The sequence below is a fragment of the Heloderma suspectum genome, chromosome 3 (assembly GCF_057233095.1).
Source record: "Heloderma suspectum isolate Gila_16-S chromosome 3, 16-S_ref, whole genome shotgun sequence".
Classification (NCBI taxonomy): domain Eukaryota; kingdom Metazoa; phylum Chordata; class Lepidosauria; order Squamata; family Helodermatidae; genus Heloderma; species Heloderma suspectum.
Window position 1 is genome coordinate 192,719,353 of NC_139460.1, and position 24,144 is coordinate 192,743,496.

The 24,144-nt window shown below is 43.4% G+C and overlaps 1 protein-coding gene and 1 long non-coding RNA gene across 2 annotated transcripts; both read left to right on the forward strand.

Moving 5' to 3' along the window:
• The first annotated feature begins 316 nt into the window (after window positions 1–316).
• Window positions 317–7,116, forward strand: RPS24 (ribosomal protein S24). The gene is made up of 6 exons (XM_084845233.1): window positions 317–359; window positions 828–893; window positions 3,134–3,343; window positions 3,990–4,100; window positions 6,690–6,713; window positions 7,038–7,116. Exons 1-5 carry the CDS (start codon window positions 357–359, stop codon window positions 6,690–6,692), a joined length of 393 nt encoding a protein of 130 aa, XP_084701359.1. The 5' UTR covers window positions 317–356; the 3' UTR covers window positions 6,693–6,713; window positions 7,038–7,116.
• Window positions 7,117–7,978: 862 nt separating this feature from the next.
• LOC146350575 (uncharacterized) lies at window positions 7,979–13,613 on the forward strand. The gene is made up of 3 exons (XR_014789320.1): window positions 7,979–8,007; window positions 12,169–12,234; window positions 12,987–13,613. It is a non-coding gene; the product is annotated as an uncharacterized LOC146350575 (long non-coding RNA).
• Window positions 13,614–24,144: the final 10,531 nt, after the last annotated feature.

Genomic DNA, 24,144 nt, shown 5'->3' on the forward strand with positions numbered 1-24,144 from the left:
ACAAATCGTTTCAGAACGCAACGCCCATGCTGGCTGGGGATGGTGGGAGTTGAAATCCAGTAGAGGTTCGGGAAGCCTGCTCGCGGGAATCCGAAAGGACCTGAAGTTCCAAGTAAACGTGCATATGGAGAAGTAATTAGGGTCCTTCGCAATTATTACTCAAGCCCGTTGCAACGCCCCTCCCTCAGGGGGGCACGAGGCGCTCTATGTGGTTTCTTATTTCCTCTCGTTGATTTCCAGAGAGGAAGTCCCGCCTCCGTGCTCATTACCCTTTCCTCCTCGCGCCGTGATGTGATTGGCCGCTGGCGCTTCCTTCCTCCTTTTCTCCTTTCGCCGCTCCGGGAGAGGCTGCCAAGATGGTGAGCTCCTGTGCGGGTGTCTTTGGAGGCATTTCCAATCCGTCGTAGCCCGGTGCCATCCTTCGGCCTGCAGCCTTTAGTGTGACAGTGCTCCCTTTTGCTCGCCCCCCTGGTTGATTTAGGCCGGCTATTGGGCAGAAGGGGGGAGCGTAAAGCATCGGACGCCCTGACCCAACGTCCTCTCCCCGCGCGCAGTGCGAGGGGCTGCTTGGCCCGCCCCGGTGTATGCAGACACGTTGGATCGTTCTCGCTCGTGTGCCCCTTCTGCCAATAAGTGCATCTTAAGGCCCAGTTGTATCATCACTTGTGTCTCCCCGAGGTTCAAGAGTAGTTAGCTGTTAATAGTTATTTCTCCCTTGAAACTGAGCTTTGAAGGTAGCGTTGGAAGAACGTTGGCTGCTGCTTGCTTTGGGCACGGTGGTACAAATGCTCCGTAACCGGTTTCTGGATTTTTGTTTTTAATTGTAGAATGACACGGTGACCATCAGAACGAGGAAATTCATGACAAACAGGTTGCTTCAGCGTAAGCAAATGGTAAGAAGTAGATGTTGATATTTTTGTTTCATTCATAATGGTGGTCCAAGTTTTGGTTATGGGAAGTTTGTCTTTATGTTAAGCTTAGTTAGATCATATTTAATCACTGGGGACTGTTTTCTTGGATGCAATTAGCAGCTCGGTTTTAGGATGCTATAGCAGGGATGGGATGGATTCAAGCTGACAAGAACTACTTTGGGGGGGTTGTGTGTGTTTTGTGTGTGTTTTACTTAAGCTCTGAGATTTACAAACTGGAGTCTGATGCACAAGGCATACTTAGAACTACAGAATTCTGGCCTCAAGAATTATTTTGAGTATCAAAATTGAATAAACAGGCCTTCCACACAAAGATCCACTCCTGGGTGCAATCTCAAGCTCCCTTAATTTTAGCAATATAGTTTTGTTGCTGCTATTGTTAAATATTTAGGAGTCAAAAAATCTTGCTTATCTATTGCAAATCTACCGCAAGATCCTTGTCTACCTTCCGCCAAACCATGGGTTGATCTATTTTGACTTAGTTTTTGCTATGTCAATTGCTTGATATGCAGCTGTAAATAGGGCTTGTTGAATGGATATTGGAAAGAGTTGCTTGAAGAGGATTAAAATATAGTAAATGGAAGTGGTGGGTGTTTTCCTCAAAGTTGAATTGTGTTTTTTGGCATGATAACTTGTGGCATCATTGGGAGGCTGTTCTATATAGTCCTAGAAAGCTGAACTGGCAAAGCAGTCTTGTTCAGGTTGCTATATATGTGCATATAAGAAGGCTACTCAAATGTACTGGTTGATCGTAGTATTACTGTCTAACTTTATGGGTTAAATCTGTATAAATACCTGAGCAAAACACCCAGTGATCATGCCACAAACCAACTATAGCAGAGGTGGGCAACTTGTGGGCCTCCGTATGTTTTGGCCTACAACTCCCATTAGCCTAGCCAGCGTAGCCAATGGCGAAGGCTGATGGGAGTTGTGACCCTCTAGCTGTTTTTGTCTACAAGTTGCACACCCCTGGAATAGAACTAGCTGTAGTAGCTGTCTGATGAATGTAGGTTTTAAAGTGTTGACTTGAAGCATTAGGCTGCAGGCAAAATAAAATGCTGGTTTTGGTTCCTGTATTTAAAAGCTCGCACTGCATCTCTGCATATAAGTGCTAGATAGAGCAGGGCATGAGAATGAGCTTGCTTGCTACCACAACCGCACACAGGAGCAATTTGTGTACACATGTATGTGTATAATGTAGACCTTTTATCACCCTAAATCAGGGGTGGGCAGCTTGTGGCCCTCCAGATGTTTGGGCCTGCCATTTCCATCATCCCTCACTATTGGCTATGTTGGCTAGGGTTGACGAGAGTTACACACCTGAAGCAGCACAAGTTACCCACCCCTGCCCTAAATGCTGTAAGCGGGGTGCCAAATGAGGCTGCAATCTCCCTGCCAGAATTCTACAGGGTTCCAGACAATGTCGTCTAACCCTCCCCTGTTTTCCAAGTGCTGCTTCTGTCTTTTTTCTTTCCACAAAAAAACAGTCGAGGAGAAAAACAAGGAATAGCTGCACTGTGGCTCAGATTGCACATCATGGGTTTGTTTTAATCCTTTATTTAAACCTAGGGTAGTCGTGAACAAGCAGAGGTGAGCAAGTGTGCCCCTTAGTTGCTCCCATGGAGTTAAAATAACCCAGGGTCATTCAGTTGTCCCTGGATTGCTTATTAGGATGTCCAGACCTGAAGTTGTAGGTTGTTGGGGAGGAACAACCCAGACTTGTAACCCATTCCTTGCTCATGGGTTACAAGTCTGGGTTGTTCCTCTCCAACAATCCACAATTCTGGCTTTGGCTTTCACAATAAACAACCCAGGGACAATTGTTTAGTTCCATCTGGCTGCTGCAGGAGCAGTGGGATGGCGAGAACTTGCTTGCTTGCTCCCACTTCATTCTCAAGGATCCACGGTTTAAAGAAACCATGGATTGTTGTGGCATCCAAATCAGGTCATTGTGATTTGATTGGTAACTGCTAGGAGGTGTCCATCTGAAAGTACTCTATGTATGCAGGGAGAGAGGGACATGTGAACTTTAATTTTGTTCTCCGGCATATATAGGGCTTACACGTGGAGCACAGTGTAAATTAGCCCATGGGTTAGCAACATTTATGAAACTGCCTGTGCTTATAAGGGTGTGTTTTTTTTTGTTTTCACAATACACATAGTACCTTAAAATGTTTAATGCTTTGTCAATACTGTATTTTTAGGTGATTGATGTTCTTCATCCTGGAAAGGCCACTGTCCCCAAAACTGAAATCCGTGAAAAGTTGGCCAAAATGTACAAGACGACACCAGATGTCATTTTTGTCTTTGGCTTCAGGACCCATTTTGGTGGTGGCAAAACTACAGGCTTTGGCATGATCTACGATTCCCTGGACTATGCAAAGAAAAATGAACCAAAGCATAGACTTGCCAGGGTAGGCTTCTTGAATTGTTTAACCAGTGCCGTCAGGCTGGTGGTCACGCTAAAAGGATTTTTGTTGTTCCTTTCCAAAGCTTTAATATATTCAACAAGGTTTTTGAAGTCTTTGGTTGAAGATGCACTCATTCTCTGGTATTTCTGATTTAAATATAGAAGTTGAAACTACTGTTTCATAAAGTTATTGAGCAGATTGGTACTTGAACATTTATATATTTACGCACTTTATCTGGCTGTTCCCATGTGGAGCTAATGGCTGTGTTATCTACAAGTGCTGTCCCTCTTTCACGTTTTTGCAACAATCCCATGATGTAGATTAGGCTGATGTAGTGGTTGGCTGGGCCTTTTATTCTATCTACTATACTACACTAGCTCATAGTTCCCATTTTGTTTAAAATGGGGCCATGCTGTGTACCCACTCTGAGCTCAAGGAAGGAAGGGTGGAATGTGCATATGATAGGTTAAATACAAGAGAAATTGGCAATAAACTTGTTTTTTAGTGTATTGCTTGCACAATTAGTGTTAGGTAAACATATAGGCATTATCCAAGGTTAAACGCTGATGTGCACTTGTAATCTCAAGCTTCTAGAAAAGTTGGTAATACAGTGATGTTCAGTGCAGTGACTCTGCTTCTCTCATACTAGCATGGTTTGTATGAAAAGAAAAAGACTTCAAGGAAACAGCGTAAAGAACGTAAGAATAGGATGAAGAAAGTCAGGGGAACAGCTAAAGCAAATGTTGGGGCTGGCAAGAAGGTAAGAAGGTTATTGATTTTATTGTGTTTGCTTTTATTATGTATGTCCCACTGAGGGCTTTAGTTATAGGACAACTCATACATTGAATAAATAAAGTAAATAAAAATAAATAAGGTCAACTTGGCAGTGCTTACAAATGCAGATCACAGTTGTAAGTGTATTGGGTGTTTTGTTGGCAAAATAACCTTTCTTTTTCTTTCAACTTCCAACTTTTACTTCTGGATCACAGAAGGTAACTCTGAGATGCTGTGTAGTTTTTAGCTCCTCAAGTAGTTCAGTTTTGTGCACCTTGATACTACTGCATAGATAACAAAGTGAAAAGATAAAAATATCTGGTTCCCAAAGTCTTCATCTAAAGATGAAATGTTTTGGAGTGTGTCTCTTTTCCTCTTCCTTGCATTGCAAAAGTAGTTCTCCTCTTACCTTATCCTACCTTGTTTTCCCTTTCACATTTGTGCATACTAATGGCAATTAAAGAGATTTGAAAAATAATGTCCTTCAGTGAGGTGCTTGGCAGGTAAAAAACAAAGCCCTCACTCACTGGCATTTCATGGAGTGTAAAATACTTAGAGCATTCAAGCTGAGTGCAATCTTTGCTTAATCAGTAACAGTATAGAAAGCAGACTTACATCCAGGAAGTACTTTTAACATATGCATGGTTTAAAATGAGCTTTTAGACATTTCTGGTTCCTTTAGAAGGATGGAGTAGCTGAAGCTTTTCATTAAATGTGTCTAAAGTTCTTTTGATTAGTAGTAACCTTTACTCTCACCTTTCTTTCCTATTTTCTGGGAATTCTTGTTGATCAGAAATGAGGTGTCTAGCAGGTACAGAGAATAAGCATGGATGTGATTGCATGAATTATGCATCACTTGCTTGACTTCCTAATGCTTTTGCTTCATCTGTGTGCTTTTGCTTTGGAACAGTTTCCCCACGTTTGTGTACATTAAGTTTCAAGTATAAAATGTTTTGTCATTGAATCAGGCATGTTTGGCTTGGTGAGAAAAATAACTTGTGTAAAAATATATATTTTCTTCGTGCATAACATTTTTACAATTGGGTTGTAGACTCCACTTTGAGAACATAAGTGTGGTCCCAAATATCCAAAATGGATGTTGCATGTTCCTACATGGTGTGCAACAGTCTTCTTGAACGTATAACAAAGTTTCATACTTAAACCTAACCATATGCCAAGGCAAATACAAATATGTACAACATAAATTAATGCGCTGTTCCAGACCGATTTGAATGAGATGATTAAAGCTAAGAGTACTGGTGACTGACATGCTAGGTACCTGTTCCATTGTATAGAATGACAATGATTTACTCTCCCCTCTCTCCTGCTCTTCATGTAATTGGCAAATTATAAACTACCCAAACACTTCCATTACTGGTTCAGGTGAAAGAGTGTGCTGTATATGACCTGTTTACACTAGTGATTTTCCCCCTTATTTGTGAAGGTACAAGTATATCATGAACATGTCACCTTCGTTATTGGTTTGCACCCATATAAGAATAAATAGCATCCAGTTTGATATCTGAAGTCTTCTAGAACTAGCCCATGGTTTGTGTTATCCTCAGGAGTACTGTTGATTCATATATAATTTAAAAAGTGAAACTCTGTAATGCCAGTACAGGCTGAAAACTGAGTGGAGACTGATCCTAAGTACTTCAGTTTGCTCACACCTCAGCTCTGTCCTGTATTCAGTGCCAGCAAACCTTCTTAGTAAATGTACCACAAGTCAAGTATGAGAGGATGCAACTCCAGCGTATACTACTACAGTACCTGTGCATTGCTCCCTTGCCTTAGCTTGGCTTTTTCCTCTCGTCTACTGAGCGAGAGAGTGATGTAGTACTAGAACAGTAGGCAGGAATTTGGGCTTCATTCTATGCCATAACTTGGTCTGGTCCTGTCCAGTCATGCCTCGACGTTTTGGCTGTATCGGTCCACTTGTGGCACTTTGCAGCAGGTTGGCCATCTGCATATACTAAACATAATTTCAAACACCTAAAATGTATTTGAATCCTTCTGAAACAGACCTTAGCATAGCCTTTTCACTTGCCTGTTGTTTAAGGTGTGCTTACCCAGTAAGTGTTGTCCTAAAGCTTAGTTTTGTTGTTTTTTACAATGGAGAGCTAAGAATTGCTTTTTGTTTAGTTTACAAGAACCCTCCTTATTTTTATTTGAGTTGCAAACAACTTGTGCTTAACCTGGCAATTTTCTTCTCAAACTATTCCCTTTGCAACCATTACCAACTTCTTCTGCCTTTGGCTGGTTTCTGTTACCTTCAGAATCCCCCTACATTGTGACTCTCACCTAATCCTTTGTATCATCACTGTACTGTACTATACAACAAATGTAAATGTTAATATGGTTGCTACTGGAAGCCTAGTAACAAGATGAATGGGTTGGTTCTTTAGTCCTCTAAGATTAATTCTGTGGATTTGCAAGCTATTTCCTTTAGAAATAGGTGGCATTCAGTAGATCATAAGTTTGGGTAGCCTAAATCAGTGTTCCTGTCTTTCAAAAAAAAAAAAAAAGAAATTGTCTGCTTAAAGATGTACTGACAGTCTTTTTTCTCTTCTTACAGTGAGCCAGCCAGTGGACTTAACAGGTACAACAGTCTCAGGCTTAATTGTTCAGTGGCCTACTTACTGCAGTCTGCTTTCTGGGGATTCCTTCTAAAGGCTGTCTGATACATTGATAATTACCTTCCTTCAGATTTCTTTTTAATCTGTCTTTGGCACATTGTCCCAGTAACTACCATAAATATTTTCAGCAGAGGTTTTTCCTGTTTTGAGCTTATTTTTGAAACAATATTCTACTCCCACAAACTATTTGTTAGAATTAGTGGGAGGACGGATTCTTTAGCTTCAACAGATGAAAACACATTTATTGCATAATTTCAAGACTGACATTCTTTTCTCTTTCTTTACAGAAAAGCTAAATTAGCCCGACAGGTGAATATTGTACCGATCTATCCGTCGCTCTTCAAATAAATACTATAGAAACTACAATCTTGGGTTCCTTGAGTTGTCTCCTTGACTTGGCACAACTGCTCAGATCTGTGCACCTTATCTAAAACGAAAAGAAAAGAGGCTTTATTTTTGCAATAGTAGTTAATCAGATGGGGGGGGACTTTATACTTTAATGATTTGGTGGGAGAGAGTATGCCTTATATGCATACTCTGGAAGAATCTTCTGTTTATGTTGACTCTTACACAGGCTTAGAAGCATGCAGCCCAAGAAGTGGCATGTTAACTCAAATCAGAATTTGAATTCAGCCCCTACATGCCGCTCTTTGGCCTTCATGTTTTCCTTAGATTTGCTAGGTTACAATGCTGCTGTGACAGTACAACTGGCAGAATTCCCCTGTCAGGACTTAGACCTAGCAGCCCTTTATGCCAATGTTCCTAGCCCTCCAAATATCCCTTCCCCATCCACTTCTGGCCAGTAATACTCAGCCCTACCTCCTTATGTTTAGTTTGCCCCAGTCCACCTTCCTCCTTTCTTTAACTGTCTCCACCACACACAGTGTGGTCAAGTTCCTGCTTTTTAGGTCACTGCCTACTTTTTTCCATTTCATTCTGCTGTCCTGGGTCTTGACCAGCCTTCGTAGCATTCTGCTCTCCCACCAGTAACATATACCCCCTCGTCATCTGAATGAAGTTTCCTCAGAGCCTCCATACTGTGAGCTGTGTAACAAGGAGCTAGTTAACTTGGTAAACACTACTGATGTAATGTTCTTTCCCTTCCTCTTTTTCTCAACCTGTCTTTGAGTTCCCACAATTCCATGTGATGATATAGAATAGTGATTTTCAAGGTGCTTAAGGAACCCTCGGGTTCTATGGAAGCTTATCTGGGATTCTTCAATGAGATCAGCTATTGTGGACATGCCTCACTAGAAGGTAACTTCCTTCCCCTCCCCTACCCCAGCTATGGATCTTCCTGAAGCTGCAGGAGAGTAATCAAAGTGTTCTAGGCCTCATTCTCAGGTTGTGCCAGGTAGTGGTGACCCCACATGAATGGTCAGAGCACACCCCTAAAATACTTTGCAGCACATTGGGTTTTTCTGGCTGATATTCAGTGGTTCATTGGTAGATGATTCGTTGCAGTAGGAGTGGGCAGAAGGTAAGATCTCCAGATGTTTTGGACTAACTCCCAGAAGCCCCTGCAAGCATTGCCTATGGTTAGGAATGCTGGGAGTTCAAATCCAAAACATCTGGAGATCTACTTTGTGCCCACCCCTGCATTTCAAGGAAGGGGTTCCTTGAAAGCAGAAAATTTAAAAACCACTGATTTATGCATGAAGTGTTCTTAATAGTGAAACAGTGATAACTTCATCAGCATTAGCAAAGCAGGCTTTTTTAGCAGCTGCGCAAGTCCTCACTTCTCTCAAGCATCTTTTGAAATTGCTTTTCAGTTGATGGTTCTGATCTGGTAATGATGCCTCTGGGGCCTAATTAATAGGAAAATGGCAATTAGGCCTTCACACCAAAGCTTTTCAATGTGTTACCTCTGAAGTTTCTCTCGCTTATGCTAACAAATTAACTTTTGCATTGGGGTAGCTTTTTGCTGAGGAGGAAATGGCAAAAAGGCTTAATTGCTACTTTCTAGAAGACGCTACTTCTATTTGACCTGTGTGGTCTGTGTTCTATTTAATATTGTTAAAGCTGACAGATCTTTTTGTGGGCATGTTCATATACAAAATAAGTGCGCTGCATGTGGCCACTGCCCCGGTGCTGAAATTTGTAGCGGCAGCAAAAACATTGGCAGCTTGCCACCAAATGTTTTCAAGTTCAGTTTGGCCATTTTAGCCTTCTTTATTGGTTTGCTGCTGAAAATTGCTGGCAAATGTATTGTATTGTGTTGTATTGCCTCCTCTGAACTCTGCAGTGTGGCAGTGACAGGAGTGGGCCTGTGGGGTCAAAATGTTCCCCAGGCTCTCCAGAAATTGTCCACCCTTGATATAAATGGAAGTGTTTTGCTCTTGAGTTCATAAAACATTAGATCAAGTTGTATCTTGTGTTTCATGTCAAACAATGCCCTTAGTTCAGTATTTTGCTATGAGTTAGTTTAGGCAGGAATGTTTACAACCTTTCCCCTAACAGGGCTGTGTGAGTTAGAAATCCAGCAGGTAAAGGCTCCTCCCCCCTCCCCATATATCTGTCCGAATATGGATTGACACGGTCTTTCAGGTTTCAGTTTGGGGAAGCAGAAAACCTTTACATACAGGATGTCTAGTGTGACGGTGCAATGTCTGACAGTACGCTGAAATTCCAACACAAAATGCAGTTTTTATGTTTTTATAATAAATCTAGATGCTGCAGGTGCAAAAATAAGTATAGGATGAGAAGGCAACAATCAGACACAAACGAACTGGGCTGAGCAAGAACACTAACCACTGGGCTAAATCCAAAAGTATGCAAGTGAATGTCCACTTGTGCAATGGGAGCCCCCCCCCCCATGCTAGAGAAGAGAATGCCCAGAAAAAAAATGGGGAAAAAACTTTTTTCCATGATCGTTTTTGTTTTTTCCAAAAAACTGGAAAAATTGAACAGCTTTGGATTATGAAATATTTTCTTTTAGTCTTTAAGATGAAGTATTGATATATTGTTACCCAGCCTTTACTCCCCACAAGATGATTAATAAAGGCAATGTAATAAGCAACACTTTTATAGAAAAACGAGATGTAAAATGTCTGGAAATAATGAAGCCATGGGGAAAAATGTTTTTCAGTCCTCTCTGTTTGATTCGGGGGTTCTTCTGTGGTGGAGGGCAACGAGGCCAGTCCTCCTGCTGGACATGTTAGTGGAGTGCGCTGTGGGATGCTCTGTGTGGAAGGCTCCCTTCCTAATTCCCTTCCTGCTGTGGATGGTGTTATCAGGATGTAAGATCTAATTTTTGTGAACCGCCCAGAGAGCTTCGGTTATTGGGCGGTATAGAAATGTAATAAGTGAGTAAAGTCACAGCACAGCTCATGAATTCCTTATTAAAATTATTGATCTAAAGTATATCTTAATGATAGACATCTATGCTCAGTTTCTCAACATGTAAGTAGAGTCACCATTGTGCATTCTTGACAGTCAATGTGCGTCCTTGACACCTTGGGTTTTGTTTTATAGAGTCCTGTGTTTCTGACGCTGTAGCAGGCATTTAATATAGTTCTAACCTATTCAGATGATAATTACAAATTTATTAAGTGAGTTTACTTTTAAAAGTTCTAAAATATAATGATAATTATATGAGCAAACGAAGTCATAAAGTAACTTTGGGAACAGAAAGGCTGCTTTATGTTCCTAACGCAACCTTCCCCAGCCTTGTACCCTCCAGATGTTTTGGACTACAGTGCCCAGCATTCCTGACCATTGGCCATGTTGCCTGAAGGCTGATGGGAGCTGAAGTCTAAAATATCTGGAGGGCACCAAGTTGGGGAAGGTTCTTAATGCCTCAAAGTGATTTTAGGTCTGTAAAGAGTGCTAAAAAATAGATAGTGCTTATTTTTTGTTTCTCCCTGAAATTTCTGGGCTTTTTTCAGACCCCGCCCTCTGGAAAAAACTGGCTTTTTCCATGGCCTTAAAATTTCCAGAAATTTTATATCTTTACCCCATGCCCCCCTAAAATCTGCTCCAGAGTATTCCCAAACCCTCTGTTTTATGAGATGCACAAGGGGCTGTGGGAGAAGGGGGGATTCAATCTGCCAGTGGTGTCTGTTCTGCCAGCAGAAGGACACTATTGGATATAATCCATTATCTACTATTGCTATAACTTTGTGGGTGAAAATGAGCAACTGAAAGGGGAGTGCACTATTTGTGGTTTCAGTGGGGAATGCATAAAGCTCCTTCTGTTCCCTATGGTTAGCAAAAACAAAACAAAATAAATAAGATTGTGTGTATTGTTCAGCGTGCATACTTCATATTGCTAGGAGAATCCAGCTTTTCTTGGTGCAGAGTTTGGATAGTCTTGTTGCAGGATCATAATATTTCAGTGTGTAGAGAAAGAGGGTTATAATCTGGGCAATGTATATTCTGTGGGAGCCCTGAAAAGCTGCAGTATATGGCATGGGGTGTATAAATCAGCTTTCTGTGAATGTTGATACTTTTTTTTTCTGGTTTTGAAACTGCACCAGGAACTTCCCAGTTTCAGAAGAGCTGCTGAATAAGGCTTCCGGGGGTGCAGTGGAGGGATTCCGTGTCCTGCATAATGCCCTTGGTGCCAAGTGTTCTAACAGCTTCACTTGCATTAGCTTGTAATCCCTACGATAAATCTCAAAGGCAGGGCAGTGTGCCATCCCTTGTTGCAGGTGATGGCTGAGGCGAAGACTGCATGGCTTTCCTAAAACCCATTTAGTTGATAACCAAAGCAAGATCTGAGCCAGGGGCGCCTTTTCTGGCCGTTTACGTTACACCAGTTCCCTGAATAGCTCCTTGTCCTATTCTGTGAAGAACCGAAGCAGTGCAATGTATGCCCAAAAGTAAAAATCGCAGAATGAAATATGCAAAATAAGAGAATATAACTGGCATAATTTGAACAAATTGCAGCATCTTTGGTGGTGTGGAACTTTGCTTACCTTGGCCCAGGACACTTGGTGTAATTTGCAGATAAAGGTATTTGCAATGGGAAAAATATGAACTGCTAACTATCAAACTGCAACTTCATAGTGCACGGACAGCATTGGACAGATGTAGAGGTAGACAACTTCCACTCCCTCTGAGTCTGGGCAACTCCAGGGCCAGCCCTACCATTAGGCGGAGTGAGGTGGCCCCGTTGAGCAGCAGATGCTGGGGGTGGGGAGTGGCAGTGAGGTATAGAGGAAGGTGTGTGTGGGCTGTGCAGCCTGCCCAATGTCTATCCTGCTACTATGCAGCCTGCCCAGTAAGCTATCCTGCTACCTTTAGGCAGATGCTTCCCATTGCCAATGTCAAAATAAGGTTCAGCTACCAATCTGATCAGCTTCTGTACATGGGGTCGGGGGATCATCTCAGGCAGCAAAAAGTCTAGGGCCACTCTGGAAGACCCCAGCTCAGAGCCTATAAGTGGTAGCTCATACTGTTCTCTGCTCATCACAGCCAACGCCGGAAGATGCTGAGGGAGACATGGCTGAGTTCCCATCTCACTGAGCTACTAAGCTTTGGGTAAGCAAAGCAGCAATTCCCTAAGGAAAGGTTCCTGTGCCAGTTTCTTGGAGCCACAGCCCTGAGAAACCGGTCTAAGGAAACTCCTTTAACCAAATGGGGCCATACAATGCTCACTAAAGACTCCCCACCTTAATTCCTTTACATGTTATGACCAGAAAGAGTAAATGCACGCATAACATGGCCAATCCCTATCTTACCAAATATTTGTTTTATTTTGTAATTGTCCAAATTTACTTTCAGAGAAATTGCTCAAAGAGTGGCAACAAAAGCTTAACTGATTTATATGGGCTGCTAAAAAACCTAGAGTAACCCCCTGACATGCTTTAATGGAGGATGTGGAATCCACATCTACTACTTTACTACCAGGTTCCTAAGCTTGTTTGGATAACAGATAAAAGATGATGGTAATCCAGTAGTTAAAAACCTGGAACGAACCTGTAAAATCCCACTGTATTCCATCCTTTGGATAACAAAGAAGAAAAGACAGCCCTTTTTGCAGGTCCAAAATTTTATCACTAATATATCGTCCACATGGGACAATTCCAGCAGTAAGATTTCACCCTTAATCTCCCCACTTGCTTCAGTTCTTAGAGATCTAGCTGTCAGTCTGCACAAACTGGACATTTTGATGTATGGAAAAAAAATGCATTGCTCTCTAGACTGTTGTTGTTGACAACAATATTTTCTCCTACCAGGAGTTATGCCAATGAATACCACAATTTCAATTTCCTTTATTTCATTATCTCCAGATAAGGAATTTTCTGTCAACCCAAGTCAGAACATTCACTTCTTGGGAACCTAACAGAGTTTGAAAAACTGTTTTTGGCTCCAGGGATAAAGATGTTTTCCAAAATATATCTTAATACACATTTCATACTGCAGGTATAAGATATTACCAACAAAAATGGGGGTAAGGTCCTACAAAGGGAAATTTCACCGGAAGTTTGGCATTTCCTTTTTGGACCTCGAAGTCAGTTTACCATGACCTCAGTGCTGAGAGTGAACTATATAAAAACAGCAGTACAATGGCACTGAATGCCTTTAAAATAAGAATTGAGAGGATGTTTTCTACATGTGTATGTGTTGCAGAGTTCAAGCATACTAGGAAGTGATTACCCAAGCAATATTGTCTTTTACTAATGTTAATGTACCTATAGGTCCTCGTTTGTCTTCTTAATTTTATACCCTATATAGTCACTAGAAAAAATATGAGGTAGTCTTAAATGCACTAGTGGTTGCTAGACCAGTTTATGCTCATTACTGGGAATGTAAAGAGATACCTTCAATATAAGGATGAAATTGGGAAATTGTGGGAAATCCTTTTATTTGTTAAATTGCCAGCATTCCACAAATCCTCAAATATGTCTGAACATGTTAAATGACTACTTGGCTCCAAATGTTATTTTTTTATATAAGGAACTCTTTATCACAAATTGTATGGCCAATTTGAATGGTTGAGCTCTATATAGAGGGTAATATTCTGCCCCTTATACATTTTATCTTTGAGAAAGGTGTATACAGAAGTTAAAACATACATTTTTTTCATAAAAAAAGCTGTCCAACCCAAACCACCTTGGGGTATGTCCACAAACATTGCAAAACGGAGTAGGTAAAAACACACTCGTACCCCCCCTTCATTCCCCAAACCAGACAGGTTCAAAAGCAGAGGGCAGATGGGTGCTACAGTGAACAAGTGTACTACTGAGGTATGAATTCCTGCTTGTAAAGCTGTTATCAAGCCTGCCTTTTTTGGTCATGCAGCACAGAGTGGAGTGAGGATCATGGCTTGTCTGTTTCAAGCAGTGAAAGCAAAGCTGCCTTTCCCTCATAGCTTGTTGTTGTTCAGTCGTTAAGTCGTGTCCGACTCTTCGTGACCCCATGGACCAGAGCACGCCAGGCCTTCCTGTCCTCTGCTCTTTCCCGGAGCGTGCTCAATAGCTTAGCTATCAGAAATGGGAGAAGCATGATGAGTGGGCATCAGGGAACATAGGTTACTTCTTACACCTGTTGTAAAAACAGTTCCAGAGGAGGGGGCCAAAGTAATAGTGTTGCAAGATAATGATTACAAGGAAATACAAGTTACTTTTCAAAAGTAGGCTTGATGGCACCACTGCCCCACCCCCCAGCGAAAGGATCCATCCCTTATGAACTTGGTAAACATTCGCCCACATGCCTTGTGCAAGCTGCCAATTGCATGATGGTAACTGTTATGCTTTTTCAAATATATGAAGAGTCCAGATACCAGCTTCCAGTAGTAGTAACACGTTCATTTGATGTTTGAAACCTAGAATTGAGGTAGGAGGTAAAACATTTGAAAAGTTTTACCTCATATTTGTAATTGCAAAACTTTTTGCAGATTCTAAATTAGAAGATTTGAATAGCTCTAATGGAGAACAAGGCATGGAAGCAGAAAAGAAATTAGTATCTAAAACGCAGTTGCGGAATTCGATATTAAATGAAAACCAGTATTGCTCTTCTGTCACTAGTAGGGAAGTGCAAACAGCAGTCGCAGGAGTCAAAGAAGATGCCTGTCCCTCCTCAGATGCTGCTAAACACTGGTGGGCAGACTTCAGGTTTGCAGGATCTGCTTTGTTTTCCCCCCAGAATCCTATGATTCACCAATCAACTTGGTGCAAACGACATACACTTAGAATTAAATAATTTGTTTTGAGTGCTAGAACTGAATGGAGTTCACAGTCCTTCCACATAAAAATTAGCTTCTGGTCACTGAGCATTTTTGCAGTATAATTTAGGTTTGTGTGTGTGTGTCGGTGTCGGGGGCAGGGGGGGAGACAGTCATTTTGTTTCTGTTGCTGTTAAATAATTATGAGTCAAGAATCCTTGCCAATCTACTGCAAATCACCCCAGAAATTACCAGTAGATCCAGATCTACCTTTTACCCACTTCTGTTGTAAAGGACATGTTCTATCCACTGATATAAAACTACGCTCTCACTTTACATTTCAGATATAGGAGAGTTCTTTTTGGTTATATATTTTTTTAAATGTTAATATTTCACCCCCCCCATTAACTGTTTGATTAAACATTGAAACAGGCCAACATATTTGGAACAAGCAGACACAAATTGCAAATAAAAATCTCTAGCACATCTTGATCCCTGGCACTTCTGAGAAATGCTTGCACTAGAGTAGCAGCACAACCCACAGAACTAATAAGCAGGGCAGCTTCTGTAAGGAAAGTGAAAAAGCAGTTTGGTTAAGAGAAGACCATTGCATTGGGCCGAGGAAGAGTGGTGGTGTAATCATAGCATACAGTTTCTCACACTCGGGAGACAATTATTGCTCTGCCCAGGTTGAAAAATAGCAGCATTTGGCGTCATGCACCAGTGAAACCACCATTAACAATTGTGGGGACTTGAATTGTGCTCTGCAGCAGAGAAGGAAGAATTCTGCCAGTGTGGCGGTTCCTGTCACTTTAGCACTAAGAGGAAGGGCCACATTCAGCAAAATTCTCCTTGCTGTGCAAGGATTCCAGGGCTGGCCTTACGACAGCTGGCTTTGGCAATAAGGCATTTCTAAGCGAAAGGCATATAGCCAATGCAGAGCTAGATGGACTGACAGTCTGACCCTTGGGTGGTCATGTGCCCTAATTTACAGAGGACAGTTCTCTGTAGGGCTCTATTTTGTCCTCTATTTGAAGGCCTGCGCAGTCCAAGTCTGGTTCAAAGACAAAAACCATAAAAATGGAGAGGATCAGGGCCCTTGAAGCTGCCCATCAACAGCACCTAGATTGCAGAATGTGCAGGCACACCTGTCATCTGGTCAGAGTCTTCCCTACTGTGGTAAGATTTGTTGTATTTCTATTGAAAACATGGTAATTATTTCCAAATTGGCATCTAACATCTACATTGGCATATGGAAATTTTATGGAAATACGTGCCCTGTTTTGTCTTTTTTTTTTTTTTGGTACTGCATTTCTTTCTCTACAAAAAGAAAAGTATTTTAAAGTGCTTTTAAAGAAACAGATGACCCCTCCAGATCAGAAGGTGGTGACTTGAGTGAGATACAGACTTGTGCTGCTGTGACTCATCTTTTCTTCACTCATGTAGATTCAAGTAACCAAAGAGCATTGCACATTGTAACGCTGTATGATCAATTAGGGAAATCATTCTGAAGATAATATTCCTCTTATCTATGGTATCAGGGAATGGGGGAGTGTTGCTGCCATGGGCCCAAATCCCTTCTGGTCAAGGCCGGCCCTACCATTAGAGTGAAGCAGCTGCCTGAGGCGGCAGATACTGGGAGGCAGCAGCAAGTTATTGGAGGGGAGATCTGTGCATCATGTGGCCTGCTGTGTACCCCCTAAATTAGCCTGCCCCCTTCAGGTGCAGTGGAGGATGCTGTCCAATCCTCAGTGTTGAAGATGACAGATTCATCTGCCAGTCCAGTTGGCTTCTGTACGCAGAATAGGAGGGGATGCCATTTTGTTCTTTGCCTCAGACAGAAAAATACCTTGGGCCAGTCCTGCTTTTGGTTATAACCTGAGATTATGTCTGCAGGTTAAAAATGATTTTGTGGGCATGGCTGTAGAACTGGTGTAGTGTAGTGGTTAAGAACATAAATTATGAGCCAGGATCAATTGGGTTCAAATGTCAGCTCAGTCATAAATGGACAGAGTGCCCTTTGGAAAGCTGCTGTGTCTCACACTGGCCTACCTTACAGGCTTATTTTAAAGTATGTATTTTGAGCATTTGGAGAAAAATATATATGGAAATAAGTATCATAAATCTATGCCTCATTTCTTTTCTCTCAGCTTTGAAATCTTTGTGTTCTTCAGACAAATGTTGGTGCAGGAGGGTGTGTGTGTCTTCTCGTGCGTTTTAAAGCACAGCCCAAATAAGTATCAGCCTTTCATATCCTGGATTTTTTTTTTAACCTGCTGCGTTTTGCAAGCTTCATGCTGTAATGATACTATGGGTAACCCCTTTTCCTGTGGGAGGTGAAGCAATTATGTGGACGGTATTGATGAATTGAAGGCTTTTAATGCTGTGCCTACTGTGTGTTGAAGACACCTTCACATCTCCTGCTGACCTTGCTACATCTGTCATCTGCAGAGGCTGCAGTCTTAGCAGTAGCTGCCTGCTTCTTTGTTAAGCCCAGGCCTTGATATCATCTTATAAGGTTGTTTTTCATGTTTACCTATTTTTAATATACTGCCGTCAAACTTCTTTAGATAGTTATCTTTAAAGGAAGTTCAATTAGAAACAATGAGGTAGTTAATATTCCTGTCACTAGCTTGCAGCATTTCACTGTTTATTTCACATTTGCAATCATTTTATGGAAATATGATTCTGTAAAATGGGGAGAGGATGTAGGGCACGTGAAGCCTTTGTTTCTCTGTGGCCAAATCAAGGGGATCATCCGAAACTGCTACTGGGAACCAGCTTTGCCCGCCCTTCTCACTGGAGAGAGGACGCAGGGCTGGCAAAGTTGCCACTCCCCCAATTCCCTTGTTACCTTGGATCTGTGATCGGTGATAACAGGGAGATTCCCCTCCGTGCCCCTCGGAACAGCACGCAGGGGAATCCCTTAGTTATCTCTAATCAAAGATCAGTGATGAGAAGAAGATTCTTCTCTCTGCCTCCTCACAAAGCCTCTAGTGGCCTCTAGGACAGAGGGCAGAGCTTGGGGAGGGAGCCTGTGGAAGAGCCTAAGCCAGCATGGGCTGGATGGACAGCCTCCCACCTGTAATTTACTTTCCCCCCGACACCTGTCTTTTTGCAGGGAAGGAGGAAAATGCAAAATACAGAGTAATGTAATATCTGAAGAGAGCCCTTTATACAGTGAGTGTTATGGTTGAGCAGCGGTTTGAATCTGAGTCTACCCAATGAAAATCCAGTGTTCTATCCCAGCCTTCCTCAAACAGATGCCCTCCAGATGTTTTGGATTTCAACTCTCAGCAGTCCCAGCCTGCATGGCCAATGGTCAGGAATGCTAGGAGTTTTCATCCAAAACATCTGGAGGGGCCCTGGTTAGGGAAGGCTGCTCTATCCTCTTTACCACATTACCGCTATAATGGGCTTAAACTGGTTGAAGAGTAATTCCTTCTTGCCTCAGAACTTTAGTTCTGAAAGAATAGGAGTGGATCAAACATCACTCTCCCAACTACATTTCCTAAGATTCTTTTTGGGGAATCTATAAGAGTTAAACTGATAGAAATAGGTAGTATCGATACTCTCTGGAAGAGTTTATGTATTCAAGTTGCCTGTAAAGCATAAATCTACAGCAGAGGTTGGGAAGCCTTTTTCCCTTGGGGTAATCTGTCAGGAGGTGCATGCTGGCAATAGGCTGGGCTCACATGGAACTTGCTTTCTGCATACTTAGGTTCATCTTCCTGAGAGTGCTTAGAAATCCTCAAAACTGATTCAAACGAGTAAAGGAGAAATGGAGCTCTCCCAGCCCAAGATTCCAACCTCTTTCTGATTTTGCTTGCTTAGTGCTGGACAGCTGACTCTGTATTAAGGGGTAAACTTCATATCCTGGATATGTTCTAACCATTAGGTGTAAAAATGTCCACTTTTCAGGCTGAATTTGTACCAAATCACAGCTTCCTAACTAGTATGAAAATAGTGTGTTTGGGATTCACTGTGAATCCCCCTTTTGAAGAAGAGGTGTACAAATGTCCTGTTTTTACATATGTCTAGTAACTAGAGTGGGGTGTCTTGGGTACCAAATTTCTGAGCTCTGGGATTTACAAAAGAGAATAAAAGATTTCCAAGGCGTGTAAAGCACATGTTTGTCCAGCAGGGGACTCCATAGTCCCACAGTCAGGAATTACTGCTGCTGCTAAACAACCCAACTGGAGCCTGTATGTGTATTTGGGAAGAGAGGGTTTAATGGAGAGGACTTGCAGAAGGATAACAGAATCTACCAGTCTGTGATGAAATATTGCCAATTAAAAGCATCTTCCTTTAAAAAAAATCTATTTGAGACTTTAATTTACACACACACACACACACACACACTCTCCCCAAAAGAAGATTGATGGGAATTTTGTTTACATTTTGAAAAGCATCCTGGAGAGTACTTCATATATGAAGTACACTGAAGCCCTTTGGGGAAATGGTAGTGCTATTGAAATGGTGGCGCAGTCCCTAAAGGAAAACATACTTCATTTGTAATGAACGTTATGTCTGTGGAAACTAATGGCACAACCTCCTATTCAGTTTACGTGAAATAAAACAGGCCATATGTTGCTGCTTTCAGAGTTTGGGTTTTTTAATTTAAATGTTGTTTAATGAATATTCAAGCCCATTTGCTCAGAAGTTGTGTGTTCGTATGTGACTTTCTCCCTCTGCTTTCCCTGCTATCCCCATCAGACTTCCTTGTCTTTACCTAGAGAATTAAGTCATTAGAACCAGGGCATTTAAAAAACAAGGCATCTGTTTTCTAACTGAAATTTGGGATATTAAAATGCTACAGCAGATGAGAGGGTAAATAAAGGCATTCAGTGAGAGGCTTGTGTGATCTCTTTTGGTTTTGGTTTGTTTTGATTTGTAATTAAGACTGAGAAGAGTTTTTGACATGAACAACATCATTTAAGGAACAATATTAGCAGTGCTATTATAGCAGTCTCTGCTTGGAACTCTGGCAAGGATTTTGAATTTGCTGATCTATTTTGGATTTGTTATTGTGGCATGTTCTTCCTTTGACCACTGATAAGGAGACCCATGACCCTGATAGAAAAACAAACAGAGAAGCAGAATGGGTATTCCCAAAAGGAGTTATAAAAGAATGGAAGAAACCAAAATACAAACAATAAAATGTACACTGAATCCACTGCCTGTATAAAAATATACTTGGTATATCTTGTTTGCCTGTTTTTGTTTCTTTTTTTATGCAAAGTTGTGTTTATTTTAATGTGAGTGTGTATTGGTTCCCTCCTGCCCTTCTCTTCTGTTCTTTTACCGTGATAGAGTGTGTCACAGCTATGGCGGCCAGTTACACAAGGCCAAAAAAAGGGGCATGTGCCACTGAAATAGACTGCACACAGTCTATTAGAAATAGACTACATAGAACTTGCATCTGCTAATTTCTATGTATATATGCAAATTCAGAAATTTCTAGAATTTAAATGTCATAGAAAACAAACCAATTAATTTCCCATCCAAATCACACTCCCCCTGCTGCCAATTCTTAAATCAGTTTGCACCCTACCCAGGTCACCCAAATCAGTTCTTATTCAATTAATTTACCCCAGCTGGTCCAGATCCTGTTCTAAAATAATTTTCCCTTTTATAAATTACCCCCATTCAGTCCATTCATTATCCCCCCAACTCAAATTAAATGTATGATAAACAGGGTTTGCATTGGGACTCTCACCATGCAATGAGGGCTTGAGGCGCCTGGCTAAACTGCATGTCTTTCTTTTTCGCAATGTAATCAAGCCAGCCCAAGGCAGCAAGTGCAACAGCTGAGCTGCCTGTCGTGCGGCATGAATAGAAACTTGAAATGTCTTTGGACAGGGAGAGCGGGGAAATTATGTTCTTCCAACTTTCTTGACAGGGACAATTGTACATGAAAAGAACTGGCTACCACTATAGCTGCCGTGAGTGCCATTTCCTTGGTGGAAAGGTGGGGTACAAATCAAATAAACTAACAAACATGGGCAGGCTATGGTGGCAGCCATTCCTTTTCATCTGGGCAGCCCTTAAAATACCAGGCAGTCTGGTACAAAAGGGGACACTTGGCCAGCCTAACTTTCCTTCTCTCAGGAATCACCCCTCCTCAGCATCACCCTGGCATGGAGCACAAGGTTAACTGAGGTCACTAGACCTTTGCCTTTTTTGATTCCAGTCTCCCAGCAGCCCCTATAAAAGGAAGCAGGAAGAGGCTGCTGCTGTCAGGCTAGACTCATCCAGCCCATTACTGAGTCTAGGCACTGATCCAAGAGGTGCACAGTCTCTCCTGATTCAGATGTCACAGGCAGGTAGAGCTGTGTGTCATCAGCATACTGATGGCACTTGGCTCCAAATCCCCTAATGACTGCTCCCAGTGGTTTCATATAGATGTTAAACAACATTGGGGACACGATGGTACCCTGCAGAACCCCATAGCTCAATTAGCAAGGCGCCAAGGAAAAGTCAACCAATGTTACTCTCTGAAATCAGCCCTGTAAGTAGAACCGGAATCACTGTAACACAGTGCCTCCAACACCCATCCTATGGAATCAATCCAGGAGGATACCATGGGTGATGGTATCAAAAGCCGATGAGAGGTTGAGCAGAACTAACAGGGTTGCCCTCCTCCTGTCCCTTTCTTGATAAAGGCCATCCATGAGGGCAACCAAGGCTGATTCAGTCCCATAACCAGACTGAAAGTCAGGCTGGAATGGGTCTAGATTACCAGTATCCTTCAAGAGTGCCTGCAGTTGCTCTGCCACAATCTTCTCAAGTACCTTTCCTAGAAAAGGAGTATTTGCAACTGGGCAGTAGTTCTCTAGTACCATTGGGTCCAGAGTGGGCCTCTTCAGGAGTGGTCACACTACTGCCTCCTTAAGAACAACAGGAACCACTCAGTGAGAAGCATTTACCTGCACCCACCCGGTCATACTCCCTTGGCTAGCTTTTATTAGCAAGGAGGGGCAAGGATCGAGAAGGCACATGGTTGGTCGCCTTGCTGCAAGCACCTTGTCCACATCAGGCCACTGCAAATGGAACTGATCCTACAAAATTGGCCAGATGGTGGCATGAGCCACCTTGACTGGAACTGCTCTGTAACAACGCTGTGAAGTTCACTGCGGAGACAAGCAATTTTGTCCTCAAAGTGCAATACAAAAAGGTCACAGTGAGTCCTTGACAGGGCCAGGGCTCCATTGGCTGGGGAAGGTGTTAAGAGCCCCCGGACCACCCAGAAGAGCTCCCCTGGACAGCTACATGAAGATGCAATGGAGGCAGCAAAATAAGCCTTTGCTGCCCACATCGCTCAATAGGCACCATTATGTGCTCTAGAGCAGGGGTCCCCAACCCCTGGGCCGCGGACCGGTACCGGTCCGTGGCCTGTCAGCAACCGGGCCGCAGAGGTGTGCAAAACCTAGGGATGTCAGAGAATTTCGCTGTGAATCTCGGGGAGGCTGAATGCCAGCGTATTCGGCCCCCCGAAATTGGTGGCGAAACGGTCTGCCCCCCTGCGCCCCCCCGGGACGGGACTTACCTTGTGCGAATGTCCCTGGCGGCGGCGGCGGCTCCAGCGGCGGCACGGCAGCGGCGGCCAGTCTTCCAACCGGCTGCCGCCGCCACCATTTCCAAGTTAAAACAAACAAACAAACACGTGATAGGCTACGTAAAGATTTACATAGCCTATCACGGCTAGATTTTAAAAAAACACCGTGATAGGCTATGTAAATGTTTACGTAGCCTATCACGGCTGAGTGAAAAAACAAACAAACCGCGCATATGTAAATGGCAACCATGGGCGCCGCCGTTTGCATACGCGCGGGTTTTTTTTCCCCACTCAGCTGTGATAGGCTACGTAAACATTTACGTAGCCTATCACGGCTGACTGCAGGGACGCAAACGGCGGCGGCTACAGCCGCCGCCATTTGCATCCCGGCCGGCCAGGATTCATGGCGGGAGGGACGGGGCGCCTCCCCCTGGCCAGAATTTCGGGGGGAGGGACGGAGCGCCTCCCCCCCACCGCAAATCAAGTTTCGGTTCAGGTAAGGGACTTTCGTACAGCCCTAGCGAAACCCCCTCACCTTGGGTCCGTGGGGGGTCTGCGGGGGGTGGAGGCAATCCACCCCCCCCCGGAATCCTCGCCAGCCCTGGCTGGCTCCACTCCGCAGCGAGTCTGTAGAGCTGCCAGCCAGCTCTGGCTACTGGCGGACTTCCAGCCGCTGGGATGCAAATGGTGTCCGCTATGCGGACACCATTTGCGTCCCTGTTGTACAAGTAACAGGCTACGTAAATCTTTACGTAGCTGATTACTGCAAAGAATAGGGATGCAAATGGCATCCCAGTGGCCGGAAGTCTGCCAGCGGAACCCCCCCCCCAGTCCATGGAAAAATTGGACCGGTCCCTGGTGCCAAAAAGGTTGGGGACCACTGCTCTAGAGCATGCTCGGTCATCTTTGCTTTGAGTCTTACATCATTTGCGCTTTAGCTGACATCCAGCCTGTTTCATTGACTGCAGCTCCCCAGTATACCACGGAGTAGAGTTGGCTCTATAGCACTGGAGAGGGTGCTTAGGTGTAATAAAGTCGATGGCCCTCCACATCTTACTATTCCACAGTGAGACTGGGGCCTCAGCTGGATAACCAGCTGTCTCCGCTGGAAAATTGCCAAGAGCATTCAGAAATCCATCGGATTCCATCAGTCTCCTGGGGAGGACCATCTGAATGGATCCCCCACCACTGCAGGAGGGAAGTAGTGCTGTGAGTTCAAATCTCACCAGGAAATGATGTGACCATGACAATGGGGTTACTTGGAAACACCCCCCCTGCAATCTTCAGACTACCCATCTCACAAATTGGAGCAAAAACCAAATCAAGGGTGTGCCCTGCTTCATGTGTTGGGCCAATGACAAACTGAGGCAGCCCCATGGTTGTCATGGAGGCCATGAAGTCCTGAGCTGGAATGCCAGGGACAGCCTCAGCATGGAAGTCACCCAGAACCACTGTCCTGGGTTCCTCCAACACCAGGCTCGAGACTGCCCCTGCCAGCTCAGGCAGGGGGGATGCTGGGCAGCAGGGTGGGCGGTACACGAGCAGCATCCCCATTCTGTCTCTATGGCCCAATCGCAGGTGTAACCCCTCAAAGCCTGCTCCAAGGTGGTGTGGTTTCTTGGTGATAGAGATGGAGGTTCTACCGACCATGGCGACTCCCCCCCCCCAGCCCTGTCCCTCCAATCTAGTACCCCAGGTGGGAAGAGCTGGGTCAGATCAACCCCAC